Source organism: Rattus rattus, chromosome 3, assembly GCF_011064425.1.
Source record: "Rattus rattus isolate New Zealand chromosome 3, Rrattus_CSIRO_v1, whole genome shotgun sequence".
In the NCBI taxonomy this organism is placed as follows: domain Eukaryota; kingdom Metazoa; phylum Chordata; class Mammalia; order Rodentia; family Muridae; genus Rattus; species Rattus rattus.
This window is the reverse complement of record NC_046156.1, coordinates 152,812,898-152,827,566: the sequence shown is the minus strand read 5'-3', so window position 1 is coordinate 152,827,566 and position 14,669 is coordinate 152,812,898. Positions and strand designations below refer to the sequence as shown.

The 14,669-nt window shown below is 46.3% G+C and overlaps 1 protein-coding gene across 1 annotated transcript in view; it reads right to left on the bottom strand.

Annotated features, from left to right (window-relative positions):
• Positions 1 to 14,669, bottom strand: part of Trio (trio Rho guanine nucleotide exchange factor) — a 290,571-nt gene that overhangs the window by 182,265 nt on the left and 93,637 nt on the right. The window contains 2 exon segments of the mRNA XM_032898677.1: positions 2,189 to 2,303; positions 8,591 to 8,665. Coding sequence (XP_032754568.1) covers positions 2,189 to 2,303; positions 8,591 to 8,665 — 190 coding nt within the window.

Below are 14,669 nucleotides of genomic sequence, written 5' to 3'. Positions count from 1 at the left end.
GAGCTAGTTGAGGTGAGAGCTACCGTCCCTACTTAAAAGAGTATCAGTGGAATCAGAGCCTACACAGACAGGGAGAGCTAAGCTTATGCCTCTCACAAATGTCAGCAAATGAGCACACAAACTGTATTACAAGCAAAGCTCCACGTCAAGAAAATGGCCACACTATTAATTTGCTGATGACATGTATTGATCCCGCTGTTCTAGAGTGCTCCCAGGAGGCAATGAGCTTGAAGGACATCAGAGGAGACACAGGTTGTATCCACCTCCATCACGACCACCTCATCGGAGCTTCCCCATCATCCCTGAGTGGACGCCTTGGTTACTTGTTAATCTGCTTTCTAACCAAAGATAAACAAAACGCCGTTCCTTGTCACTTGGGACTGGAAATGCAAAAGCAAATCAAGGTAATGAAATGGAGTGACTACATTCGGGAGATGAAACACCTTGAACACAGTCAAGTGCTGATGCAGGATATTGCATGATGTTTGGGGCATTACATGGTACCCCAGGGAGAATCACAGAGAAAAGAAGACAGGTACAATCTGATAAATGGTTAAACTCAGTTATAAGTGTATGGGTGTTCGCTGCACCCTTCTTTCTACTTCTATAGATGGGCTTGTAATTTTCAACACACACACACATATGGTTTGAAGGGTGTATCACCCAGATGAGCCACAGTGTAAACGAACAGTTGTATAATATGAATGAAGAGTAAACCTTTTCCACTTGTACCAGTGTAGACTCCATACCCAGATCACCAATTATCAGCCGCATGTACCTTTTCAATAGCCTAATTAGTTTTGAGTCAACTGAACGAATATCGAATTCATTTTCAGGTGCCAGGCATAGAATCCATGACCCTGCACATGCTAAGCATGTTATCCACCTTTGTGAGAGAGCTGAGCCCCAGCTTCTGTTTGCTGGTCACTGCAGACACGCCATGGCTGTATTCCAATGGATACTGTCATGGACGTCCTCAGTAAGTCAGACCATCGAGGGTACAGTTGACTTCTGTCCACTGCAAGGCTTCGTACAACAGGGCCCAACTGCCTACCCTTGTGTCCATCTAGCGTAGGACAGTCACACACCACAGTTTTTGGTGGGCCTGTTCCAGGTACCTCAACTCAAAAATAAATAAATAAATAAATAAATAAATAAATAAGATAAAACAATTTTTTTAACTCTTTACACTTAGTTGTATGTGTAGCTGTGTGCATGACGTGGAGAACGGCAGGCAGCTGTCTAACCAGTTCCCTCCTTCCATGACGTAAGTATGAGGGAGTGAAGTCAAGCTACAGAGCTCGGGGGCATTCAGCTCTACCTGCAGAGCCACCTCACGGGGGCTCCATTTACCTCAAACCCCTTGCACTGATATCAACAGTGGGCGTTACTCTTCTCAAACCTCACAAAAGCAACTGAAGCAGGAGCACGCTCATCTTGGCCCATGGCAGCAGGATCCAGAAGGGGCTGGTTGCACTGTGCACTGTGGACCACTGGGAGGCAGAGAGAGCTGAATGTTTCTGTGTGGCTGTCTGTCTCCTGAGCCCCTTAGCCAAGTGCTTTGTTCCTGCTTACCTACACTGCCTCAGGTGGTCACTGCTCCTCATTCAGACTCTCTGGGAAACAACGCTGCTTGCCCACGCTGTTGGTTAAGGTCCACATCAAAATCCTGTCACTAATCTCTCAGATTTAATGGTGTCTCCAAACTGGTAAGACAGTGCCAGCCAGCTGATTACAATGTTTAATGTCTCACAAACTCCACATTACAAATCAAAAGAATATTTGTAATACACAGAAGCTCAGCGTGTAAGAAAGATGTGTGCAGGTTGTCAAGAAGAACAAGTTTCTGATGATCCAGGCAACTGGAACTTGCTGTGAGACTCACTAAAGAAGAGCTCTCAGTTTCTGAGTCATCAGTGTCAGATCCTAAAATCCCAGCTAAGTGAGCATCCAAAACCCACCATCCTCTCTCGACGTGCTTCAATAACAAAGGCCGGCCTTCTGGTTCCCGATGCAGAGTGTTTTGAATAATCCGGCGATGGTTATGAAAGTGGCAGTAAAGAAGATAGTGACCTTAATTGTATGTTTGATCTCATTGGAACTAGACCTACTGTTTAGCTGTTTTCTAGAGAGGGGCCACACCCTTGGAAAGCAGAAAATGTGGACAAGGCGGTCACACAGAGCTTACCTGGGAATGCAGGCTAAATAGGAGATGAGCCTCCTGAGGTCCTCCTGCCGCATTCTATCATGATTGCTGCGGGCTGGAAACGTTAATATGGGACCTCCACGCTTATCTCTGCCACCTGCAAAATAAACAGTGGGAACAACTTAGCGTCGGCACGATCAGACAGAACGTTCTACATGCTCCTGCAAGTCCAGCATCTCCACCATCCGTTCAGGCAGAACTGTAGTGAAACCTACCACACAGGAAGGAACTCTGTCATCCTTGCCTATCTCATGCGGGACTCAGGAAATGTCTGGGTTCTAAGGGGCGACTGGAGGCTCACACAGATGATATCCTTCTATCTCTTCTAATGTACAAGAAAACATACCTCTCTAAGGTTTGGAGAGATGAGTACTCTGGTTCTCTCATACACATGCTTTACTTCCCTTAACAAGCCTTTCTCCCTTGCTCCCACTCTCTTCCTCCCCCTCTCTAGCTCCCTTACCCTCCCCTGCTCAGGGAGCTGAACGGAGGAGGAGGCAGCAAGACTGTAAGAGCCAAAGGTGGGTGACTCCAAGGGAACCGCATCCTCCACGCAGAGCTGAGGCACACATGAGCACCCAAAATCTGCGGCAACATGCTGTAAGTCCTGCGCAGGCTCAACCCGGATGGTGTCCCGGCACTAAGGGCAAAGTGGACATTCGAGCTGCAACTGACACCCTTTGTTTGGAAAATGAAAACGCAGTTTTTCCCAAAGAGTCTCACTGGGCATATGACCCACCTCCCAGGGCAGGCCTCCTGCCCAGGACTAGGTGGCCAACACAAACTAAGTGCTGATTTTTTTGTTTTGTTTTGTTTTGGGGGGTGGACTTTCTGTCTTGTTTGGCATTGTTTGGGCTTTTTGGAAGGAGCGAGTCTTTTGCTTATTCATTTTGATTTTTGTTTTATAGGGTTTAGAGGGTCTTGTTTTTTGTTTCTTTATTTAGAAAGAGAAAAAAATAAGTTGTAGGGCAGAGAGGTGGAGAGGACTTGGGAGAAGTTGGAGGAGAAGAACATGATCAAAATACATTATACGAAAAAATTCAAGTAGAAAAAGAACACACAAACGAAACCACAGGTGAGCAGGAAAATTGGGAAGTAAAGCCAGATTAGTTTAAGGGTCGAAGAAAGTTCCATAAGGAACAAGGGGACAACCAGAAAATTTGACCAGAATGGCAGGAAGGTTTCTCCTGGAGTCGGTGTGGCCTGGCTGAACATGGAGGCGAAACTGTCAGCTTTTTTTCTATTATTTCCAACCAGAGTAGAAAAATCACAGAGAGAAAATTCAGCATTCCCAAGTTGAGTTCTACAACTCTGAAAATTTCTCTTCAGATCTCAGACTTCAAGCCCGGAAACTCTTACTATTTATTTTCTCTGCATCAACAAAACCTCATCAGAGGGAATATTAATGTGGCTTTCACAATGTCCTAGGTTGACTTCACATTCATTCTCATCAGTAATGAGACTTGATGGAGACTGAATACTTAAACTGATCCATATGTACTGTTCAGGCACATAAGTTATTTATAACATAAATTCAGTGGGAGCAAGCCTGAACCACAGACAGCAAACCACACAGTGCTACAGCGAGGCTCGAAAGGCCGCACACCCGCTACACTGTGACTCGCATTTCCTCGGGGGATCTTCACAGTGAGCCTGGCAAGGGGTCTCCCTCAGCCTCCGGTGAAGCTTCAAGAGTTGAATGCACAAGGACCACAGAGTTTGGCCACAGGGGGACCACTGACAAAAACATTCTTTCACACCGGTGCTTGGGTGTCCTCTAAAGCAGTGGAAGAGACAGAAAGTGAGCGAGTCACAGGTTCCTGGTCATATGGGAGCAGCATTTATGAGAGAAGGGGAGAAGACCATTGATAAGTAACAAGTCTTCTTGAAAGTGCTTAAGATTTTTATAGAAATGCTAATGGCTATAGTTTTGAAATATCTCTTATCATGAAGATAGGACATGTAACAGTTTAATGTTTTTCATTTCCTAATGTCTTTAAAAGTCTTTTCAAGAAAGGCGGGGGTGGGGGTCAGACTTCATATGAAAAGTATTATTACTTAACACTTAATAACTTAAATGTTTAGGTCTGATAATAGTGAGGTTTTTAAGTTATCTTTCATAGGTATATACAAAATACTCGTAAGTAAATGATATGACGTCTAGAATTAGTATCAAAATCATCCAGAATAAGGGTAGAGGAGGAGAAAGAATATGAATGGACAGACTTTGAAGACAGCCTGGGGATCTGGTTCCTGCTCTCTTGCCTGCTGAGGCTGAGAGGCCGTGATGAAAGGTTTTCAAGAACATGCGCTTAGAGCTGGAGACATGGCTCAGAGATAGAGGACTTCATGAAGTGCCCTGGGTCCGATCCCTACAGCTGCACAGCAGTAATAACAAAACAGAAGTGCTCTCAATTAGCAGCTGTCTGGGCCCACCCACAGGAGCTACATGCAGTGCAGCAGCTGACACTGCACAGACCTTCCACTGCTGCCTCCTCGGTGCCTGCTCTCACATCGGAGAGGCCGGGGCTACTACTAGACCTTGTCTAGATTTCCCCAGACCTCAGACTGTACTTACCGAGCCCCATATGTATGTAAACAATGATTTTCCTGCATACTTCTCAGGAAGTGTAATTTACAACATTAGCAAAAGTAAGAAAGTGACGGTAACTAATGAAACAGGACCGTTACAAGGTTTATGGGTATGGTCTCATCTGTCTGGAAGAGTCAGATATATTACTGTAATGGGCACAGATGCCCGTGAGTGACAGATCCCTCTGATGTGGTGGCAGTGGCAGCGGGACAGCTCATCAGTGACTCAGTCTTACTCTATTTGTGCTGCTATCACACAACACCAGAAACTGGTTAGTCCACAGAGATCAGAAATGTATTCTCTTAAGCTTCTGATGCTGGGAGGTCTACGGTCAAGGTGCTGGTGGACTGAATTGCCTGCTGAGGGCGGCATCTCCACCAGGAAGGAACTCTGCAAGCCACCTTCCCCATGCTTCACCTCATTCACTGGGAGGAAGCCTTGTGGCCTAACTAACTCTTCAAATCGTCACACTGCTAACACCTGGCCTTGGCAGGTGTCTTTCAACACAGCATCTGCCTGACTTCAAATATCATGCTGATGTCCCCCTTGATGTCACTCAACCCATCCCATGTACAGAAGTCATATGCTACTATCCTAAGAATGAAGTATATTTTGAGAAGGTCATGTTCAAGTTCAAGAAATCCTAACTGGGGGTTGGGGATTTAGCTCAGTGGTAGAGCATTTGCCTAGCAAGCGCAAGGTCCTGGGTTTCATCCCCAGCTCCGAAAAAAAAAAGAATGAAGAAGAGGAGGAGGAGGAGGAGGAGGAGGAGGAGGAGGAGGAGGAGGAGGAGGAGGAGGAGGAGGAGGAGGAGGAGGAGAAATAATCCTAACTGGCCTTTAGAGAAATCAACCAAATAAGTATCTCTCAGTATCTCTGAATCTCTCAACAAATTTGGCCCACCTTATTAGAGTCCTAGCTCTAACTAGGCTTGACTAATAAAGGCTGTTCCATTCCTGCCTCACTATGTAGCCCAGTTTATCCTCAAATTTGCGATCTGTCTGGACGTGCCCGCCTCCTGCACTTCCAGGAAGAGCAGTCTGGAACCACAGAGGTCCCAGTGCCCCGGAGCAGATGAGCAGCAGGCCTCCTTCTCAGACACAGGCTCCGAGTTCTACAGATGGACCTGAGGAATTTCTTCATGATCCCCTTGGATTCAGAAGTAGAATCTTTTATTTACTCCAACTTTAAACTGGTACCAGCCATCACAGGGTCAGGTCTGGGCCTCAACAAGTCACTGTGATTACGATTCTATTCTTGGCTGTTAGTGACAATTCTAGGGAATGAGCCATCCTGACCACTGAATTACAAGGCCCACCATATATGCAGAGCTTTGGCAAAGGTGCCACAATATTCCTTGACACGTTACAAACTGAAGGACAAGTGACCTCCAGGGCAGAGGACAGGAAAAAAGTTGTAGCCCTTGAGAAAGGAGGAAAATGCTCTAGAAACATACCGTGGCAAAGGCTGTACAATTGGGGGCTCCATTAAAATTAGAAGTACTGGAATGGTATGCAGAATTACACCATAATATGGCAGACAGAGAGAGAAGAGGAGAGAGAGAGAGAGACAGAGAGAGACAGAGACAGAGACAGAGACAGAGACAGACAGAGACACAAAGAGACAGACAGAGACAGACAGAGACAGACAGACAGAGACATAGCAGAGAGAGACAGAAACAGAGAGAAAGTTAGTAAAAATTATTTCCGAGAATATCGTTCTTTGGGACTTTTCCTAAAAATACAGTATACGTAATCAATTTATTTTTACAATTTCCCACTCTTCCTTTCATATACAAGATAACAATAGCCTAAAATTGTCATGAGCTATTTCTGGTCAGAAGCTGGGAAATACTAAGAGTGTGGCAACACCTCTTAACTATCTGCTTGCTGGTTAACTCTCCGCTGGCCTTAATTATTTAAAATGTTCTGTCCTCATCTGTGGTCACTGTAAACCATCTCTCTCCACCTAAGCACTAACCCTGCAGAATTAAGCTTTCATTGAAGATTTATGAGATCAATGCTTTCGGGTTTTTTTTTTTTTTTTTGATTAGTTAAAAGGCAAGAAGGTTTAGGTTTTACAGTAAGTTACATAAAAAATGCCATAATAATAAAGTCCGAATTAACTGCCTAATAACGGAATGAAGGCAAACAAAACCCAGCCGTCATGGCTGTCATGGCCATCCCGTCCACCTGTCTGGACGTGCCCGCCTCCTGTACTTCTGGGAAGAGCAGACTGGAACCACAGAGGTCCCAGTGCCCAGGAGCAGATGGGCAGCAGGCCTCCTTCTCAGACAGAGGCGCCACATTCCAGGTCACCTGTGGAACTTCCTAATGATTCCTCTTGGAAGTAGAATCTTTTAGTTACTCCGATTTTAAGTATAAAACCAGTAGTTCAAGTGAACTAGACTGTCGGGGGAGGGCGGCAATGGGGGAGGTTGGGGAGGAACACCCATAAGGAAGGGGAGGGAAGGGGATGTTGCCGAAACCGGAAAAGGAATAACACTTCGAAATGTACATAAGAAATACTCAAGTTAATAAAAAAAAAAGATTTAAAAAAAAAAAAAACTGGCACAAGCCAGTACACAATCTTTTATGGATGAGTTGAAAGATAAATAAATATTATTTTCAAAACTCAGTGGATTGTAATCTGTAAGTCACTCCGTCCATCCATCCATCCAAGTACGACGCCCTCTTGTGTCTACTTTTACACTTTCCCAGCCCTCAGGTTCACTGATTTAGATTCATTTGTTGTCATCTATCCTTCCTCCCATCCACCCATCAATCCCAGTATTTCCAATAACCTGAGCCCCTCTCTTTCTACTTTTACACTTTTTATTAACTGTGCAGATTCATCACTAATTAGATTCTCTTCTCCAAAATCAACAGACAGTATAAATGAGTGAACAAAGAAAGACACCATGGACGCTTCATCTTAAATACGCACAGAACCACATGCCCTTAGGACACCCAGAAGCAACACGGTTACCATATTGTAATTAAACCTGAGAGGCCACGGGAGCCTGCCTCGGGCCAGCACAGCGTGCTTGTTTCAGATAGCGCCAGGAGTGGGTACCGAGGGAACAGCATCCCGTAGGACTGCCCAGGAGCACAGGGCAGGCTCACTCCCATTCACTGGCACCGTCTAGTAAAGTTGCACATCGATCCCAGGGAGAAAGCTAAAAGGCTTGAAACACAGCCTTCCCTGTGCAGAGGAGGGAGGGCAGATGCCCCACAGGCAGGGGGCTGGGCTGTCAATCTCCACACTGTGGAGGGAGAGCTAGCGATGAGAAGCAGGCATCTTCTTAAGAGGAGACATCAGCTAGTAGAAACTGCAGAGACTTTACAGACACCTGAGGGCGTGGCTGCTAACAACCCCAGGAAGGAGAAGATGTGGAGGACAGGAGCCTTGCCTGGAAGATGAGGGGACGCAGAGCCATGGGAGACAAGGCAGAGAGGTTGCAAACCCTGAGTGTGTATTTGTGGTCACACTCCCAACTGCTGACTCTGAGGCGTTTAACAAACAGCTGCTCCCCTCAACGGCTCAGGCAACGCAGCCGACCAAATGTCTGCAGAGTGACAGACAGACACAGTTTGATCAGCAGCGCCCGGTGGCTTATGATGTACACGCTGTCTTAAAAATGCCTTGGGCATTAATGTTTTCAAGAATAAGGGAGTTTTTAAAGGTCCACCAAATGTCGATGTTTTTATTTACTGTGGCAAGTGAGCGGCTTTAATCAAACTCTGGTGTCAGAGCAGTCAAGTACAGCGGGTTAGAAAGTCAGATTTTACCTGAAAGGTAGGCGACTTTTTCCTTCAGGATGGGCAAAACATCCATAGCTTTCATTTCATCATTTTTTCGAAACCCTGAAAGACAGAGAGAAAAGTGTCACCGGGCTGCCTGGCTGACAGGTGATACCCACGTCACCCAGTGCCAAAACGTCAACTGTCATCATGGCCAATGAATCAATTAGGGAATGAGGCCCTGTGTGAACGCCGGAGTCTGACCCCAGCATTTCTATTTTAATGCTGAATCTTTGTACACGCCCACAGACAGTGTCCCAAAAGACTCGAAGCCATGCTAGCCATGATAATTTGTCCCCAGAAGACACAATATGTAATCAGTTCCAATCATTTGCCAAATCTTCATTTTAACCTTGCAGAATTTAGGTAACTGCCAGAGAAAAGTGCAGCACTAGCAGCTTTTGTGAAGTCTGCTAGTTGTAGCGCAGCAAAGCCTCTAGGGGGAGCTCGGTGCCTCCGCTTAGTCTTCCCAGTCTGGTTAATCCTGGCCTGGCATGCAGAGGGGCTTATGTATAACCCACACTGGCCAATGCTCCCTTAGAAGGTTCAACCCTTCTAAGATTTTGGGTTGTGACCTACAGAGTAACATCGATGACTAAGCTAGCCTGTTGCTACTCCAACATCTGAGGTGGACAGGCCATGGGCTTTAAAAAAACAAAATCTTAGATAGCCCTGTAACAATTTTATGAGAAGTCAGAATACATCCTGCAACTTAGGACAAGCCAGCATGTAAATAGAGTGGGTTACACCCGAAACACACCCAGCTCACCCACCAGGAGAGCACCCACCTAGGAACGTGGGATGAAGATTTTCTTACTCACGCTCATGCTAAAGACTTGAACTCTAACAGAGGTCACCATTCTAGGGCTAGATGCCCATTACAACTACTGCATCTGCCATCGCTAACATACCCTCAGAGAAACACAAGACAGCTCTCTCAGGCCCGTTTGTTTCTGTTTTTGCCAAATAGTACACGAAAAGGATCTGAAACGTTATCTTGGTCTCACCACTGGTGAAAGATGTAGTCTACGTAGAGAGAATTAAATCAATGGACTTCTAGTGTGCTTGCCGGCCCAGTTCTGATATGTCTATATATACACATCAACCCTCGCCGGGTGAGCACGCTGCCACGCACCTCTAATCCCAGCAACAAGGAGGCGGCAGCAGGAGGGTGTCTAGGTCAAGGCACCCTGGAAGTGTGCACTTGGAGAAAGGGCGTGGTGTTGAGCCCACCACTCAGCTGGGGCTCAACACAACTAGGTTACGCTCAGGAATGCACTGTGGTAGGTGAAACAGAGAGGGGAGATCTGGGGGAAAGAATCCTCAAACTAAGTGTCAGCTTCACCGCCCCAAGCTTCCAGCTTTTTCCTGAGCCTTGCATATAACAAGTTCCCCTTGGCCTTCCTGAAAAATCAACCATTTGAGCCAGGCAGGTGGCAACAGACAGCTTTAATCCTAGCACTCCAGAGGCAGAGGCAGGCAGCAAGGACCAAAGATATGAGCGAACTTTCTGGCATGACCCAGCCAGGTATTGACAGACTTGAGCCAGGGCTCAGATCTCCAGGTCACCGGGCCACTTCACTTTCTAGAGAGCCAACTTTCTGTGTGAACAGCCATTGCTGTGTGCTGGCAACCTACCAGACTGAGAAGCAGTTCTGATTTCTAGATGGCAGACACCCGAGCCCGAGGGCTACAGTTTCACTCCAGGTGCCTCAGGAACTCTTGAATGAATTCAAGCCAGTCTCCACGCTCCCCATCCATCACAGTAACTCACTACCGCTCCTGAGTAAAGATGGCGGTGCAGCTAATGCAAAAGGGCCAGGCTGGTGACAGCCTGTAGCCACAGCAGACATGAGAAGGCCCATAAGCAGTGAGAGCCCTGTGAGACCGAAGTGACCTGCAGCTATAGATCAAACCAAAGGGTGTCTCCCAAGAGAATCCTTTTCTATTGTTCAGGGTCGAGAACAGGCGTGTCCAACCAGCCAATGTTCACCCAGGTTCTTGTCCATGTCCTAGAGAATATTTATGAAGACAGAGTGTGCAGCTGTTTAAAATCAAATTTCTAAGAAGTTAAAAATAAACGGCTTTTTGCTATACCCCATGAATTCTAAACTACACTACAGAAAGGCTAAGACTTTCGTGGCCCGTGAATTAAAAGGCTTTAGGTGCTGAACTCAATGACCACGGTTTGAAAAGACACTTCTGAGGGTCCACACCTTATCTCTGTGCCAGTGACCAAGGAGGAGCAACACTTTTACTTTTGTGACCAAGAGGGTCTGCTGATGGACAAGGGGACAGCACAGGTGAGATCAGAAGTAGGTGGGCGAGGGGTGGGCGGCAGGCACGGAGGGCAGGCACCAAAATTAGGGGCACCGAGCTGTGTCTGTTTTCTGAACTTTTAAGGTCCATAAAACCTACAACAAAGTGGGGAGAAAGGTAAAGAAGCCAGTGTAGGCCTTAATGAAAGGAACCCATCGGGGACAGTGATGGCTCATAGGCAAGCACTAAGTGACAAGTAACAATTACGTTTGGGGTCAGGCCTACAATGTCTATGCTGAGGATGCCTGTGTGATGGAGTCAGGCCTTGGTTAGCAGAGAAATGACGGTGTGAGGAGGACTCTGTGAAGTTCACTCTCCCCCTCCGTCCTTCTCCTCCTCCAAATGTGAATATTTAAATATCTTAATGGATTCATCTTGGGACGCTCAGCCCTGTTAGACAGCACAGTGGATTCTGTTACATAGTTACAAAGCTGGCTGACAAGGAGCAACAGTCTCGCCCGTGCCCCCGAATCTGTCTCTTTCATGAACTGCAAACTGTGCAGCAAACGATAATCTCCACCTTCCTCTCGATCAGGGGACTGGCTTCAGACAGAAGTAGGTCCGAGTACTCGAAACCTCTGAGTACGGTGGAAGCGAACAAACAGGCAGAGTCTGTCCCTGCAGCCACGCCCAGTGTCCCCCAGGACTTTCTATTTTCAGTCTGTAAAAGATCGGCTCTGGCTATTTAGCCTTCAATCATACTATGATTACAACTGTACGAGGGAAAATTACCCTCTCGGCCCGGGAGGGAACGTCCCACAGTAGTCTCTAACAATGGGAAATCTTTTAGATGAATCGGGGGCTGGAACGTCAACAACCCGGAGAGTGGTCAGATCAAGTGCACACTTTGCGCCCTCAGACCCTGTGTCAGCGCTGCAGTGCCACTCCAACAGAGCCGTTCCCAGCTGGCCACGGTGCTCACCGATTCCTCACCACAGTGGCATTCAATTTTCAACATCAACCAACAAAAAAAGGAAAAGCAGTCCTCCATCTTGTTCACTGGCAGAAGCAGAAGCACCATGGGATCTCTCCAGGCTGTGTGAGCGCCTCCCCAGCTCATTAGCCGAGCAGCACTTTCCACACAGAGGTGTGCACAGAAATCTAAGGTGAACTAATCAACCGAGGTAAGAGTAAGTTTTTGGACCTAGAGAGGTGGCTCAGCGGTTAAGAGCACTGACTGCTCTGCCAGAGGTCCTGAGTTCAATTCCCAGCAACCACATGGTGGCTCACAACCATCTGTAATGAGATCTGATGCCCTCTTCTGGAGTGGCTGAAGACAGCTTCAGTGTTCTCGCATGCATAAAGTAAGTAGATATTAAAAAAAAAAAAAAAGCTAAAAAGGCTTTTTTGGTAATCCACAGGGTCTCTAGCAGATTTTAATCATTTTGAATTTCACCTAATTGTTTGCTGACTTTATTTCTTTTAGGAAAACGTGGTTATCTAAAAGCCCACTTATCCCTCCTCAGACAGAGCTCCTCATAAGGTTGCCTGTATGCCTTGTCGGAATTGTCTGCCATGTCGCCCAGAAACTGCTCCACAGCCATCTCACGGGTCTCACAGCCTGTCAGCTACCCCACCTTACATCTACTAAACTGAAAATTCGCCTGTGGGAAAGACTGAAGCAAAGCTTACAGAAGCACAGGTTATGCCACAAATAAGACTAATAAATAAGGCAGGATTCTAAAGCAACCACAGCAAAAATGTTAAACAGTAAGCTGGTAGCTTCTCTTACTGACGAGCCTCGGTGGTAATTACCGAATTTTACTCATTAGGTAATTGGCGGAGCTCCTGAACACAAAGGGCAGGGTGATAAAACTCCACATCTGCGCGGTGGCCCCGCCCTCGCACTGCTGGCAAAGAGGGTGACGTCACCCTGTCTGAGCGAGCCACTCCGCTGCAGAGCCTGCAGGATACTGCTCTAGTGCAGGGAGGCAGTGTTAGCACAATGTGTGGGGGTGGGGGTGGGGTAGCCTTGCAAACCTCTAGATCAGAGTCACAGGAAGGAAGTGCTTTAATGAGTCGGACTCTTCTGTAAGTGTGTTTAATTATGTAAGATTGTTAGAGAACAAAGTTTACATTTTCACCCTAATACTAATATGTAAAAAAAAAAAAAAAGCCAACACAATCAATTGATGTTTATGTCATTTTTACAAAAATATATGATCCCAGATTGGATACGAAAATGAATCATCCACGTCAGGAATGTAGATATGTTCACAAACTAGCACATGAACAATACACGACAAAACGGATCCTAATCTTTAGTAATAACCACTACTGCTTTACTAACCACCTGATTGGCTGGCTCATCCTGTCTCGGGAGTGACAGCCCACAATAGCTGAAGAAGAGCATGGGCTGTACTCACTCAAGGGAACGCCAACGGAGAGCTCTGGCTCTTAATTTCTTACACAAAATACACAGGACAAGCTGAACTGCCCAAAGGATGGAAGGCTGGTTAGAGTATTACACAAGCCTTAAAATAAAGGAAGAAATCTGTAGACTTTATTGATGTTTTGATGAGGCATTAATGGTTCCCTGGAAGTTAATTTATAGCATATAATAGGCCAGTTGTCCAAAAAGGCATTATAAAAGGGGTTCCAACTTCCTCTAGTCTCACAAATGAGAAAGGAAACACGTTCAAGAGCACCTTTAATCTTCTGATCCCCAGACCAACACGGAGGCATACAGAGAAACTGTATTTCTCTAAGTAATGCAAAATAAGACACCTGCCTGCTCTGTCTCTGTGCTTCTGTCTGCCTGTCTGTCTCTCTGTGTGTGCATGTGTGCTACAAAGCCTGACAGTAGATGCCACCCTAATTACATATGTGTATTTCACTCATGCACACATGCACACACATGGTTCTGCAAAGTCAACCTGATCCAAAGACTGCTTTGCAGAAGAGCCCAGGGAATTGAACCAGAGTGACAAAACCTGATCCCTGAGTTATGTGAATGGATTCCAGCCCAGCCAAGATTGATTGCTAAAAGAAATCCTGGCCCATTATTACATCAAGCATTTCATTCATTTAAATAGCCGTGCCTGGCTTCCCTTGCCTTCCACAGTCCCGTCTTCCTGGTCAGTGTTCCCACAGGTGGCCTTGCTGTGTCTACAGCCTCCTAATCACTGGTCAATAGTCCTTCTGACCCCACCACTCAAACTTGGCTTCTAGCTCACGTCTCCTCCTACTGCTCTTTCCCTAACTGTTTTCCATGATGCCCTTCTGTGGCTTCCTGATGCCTCCACATAAGACATAAGCTCCCTGACATGACATAATCCTTCAGATGTGACATCACTTGCCAATACTAATTCTCTCCCCAGGCAAAAATAAAAGAACCCCAACCACATGTTCAACTCCTGGCCCTTTGAACTCCTATGCACACCACTAGAACCCCACTCCCATCATTCCTGTTCCCAGGGCACAGAGCACACACCAGGAACCCTGCTGCTGGATTCATAACCCACTCAGCTCCCATAGCACCCAGGCCTTCGTCACAACATGGGAATGACCTAATACTGTCACAGGGTCACTGCGCATTGTATCCCACTGTATGGGATAAAAAAGAAAAACCCCAAGCAGTCACTGAGCCTAGGTAAACAACACCCTTTGAAGCTGGCAGATTTCAATGCCAGTCTACAAATGGGGTCCACAAAAATCACAGAATTAACCATACTCTGAAGCTCACAATGGCCAGGCAGTTAAGGTAACCCATTCTCTTGTTGTCTGATATACTTAAAGACTAGTACAT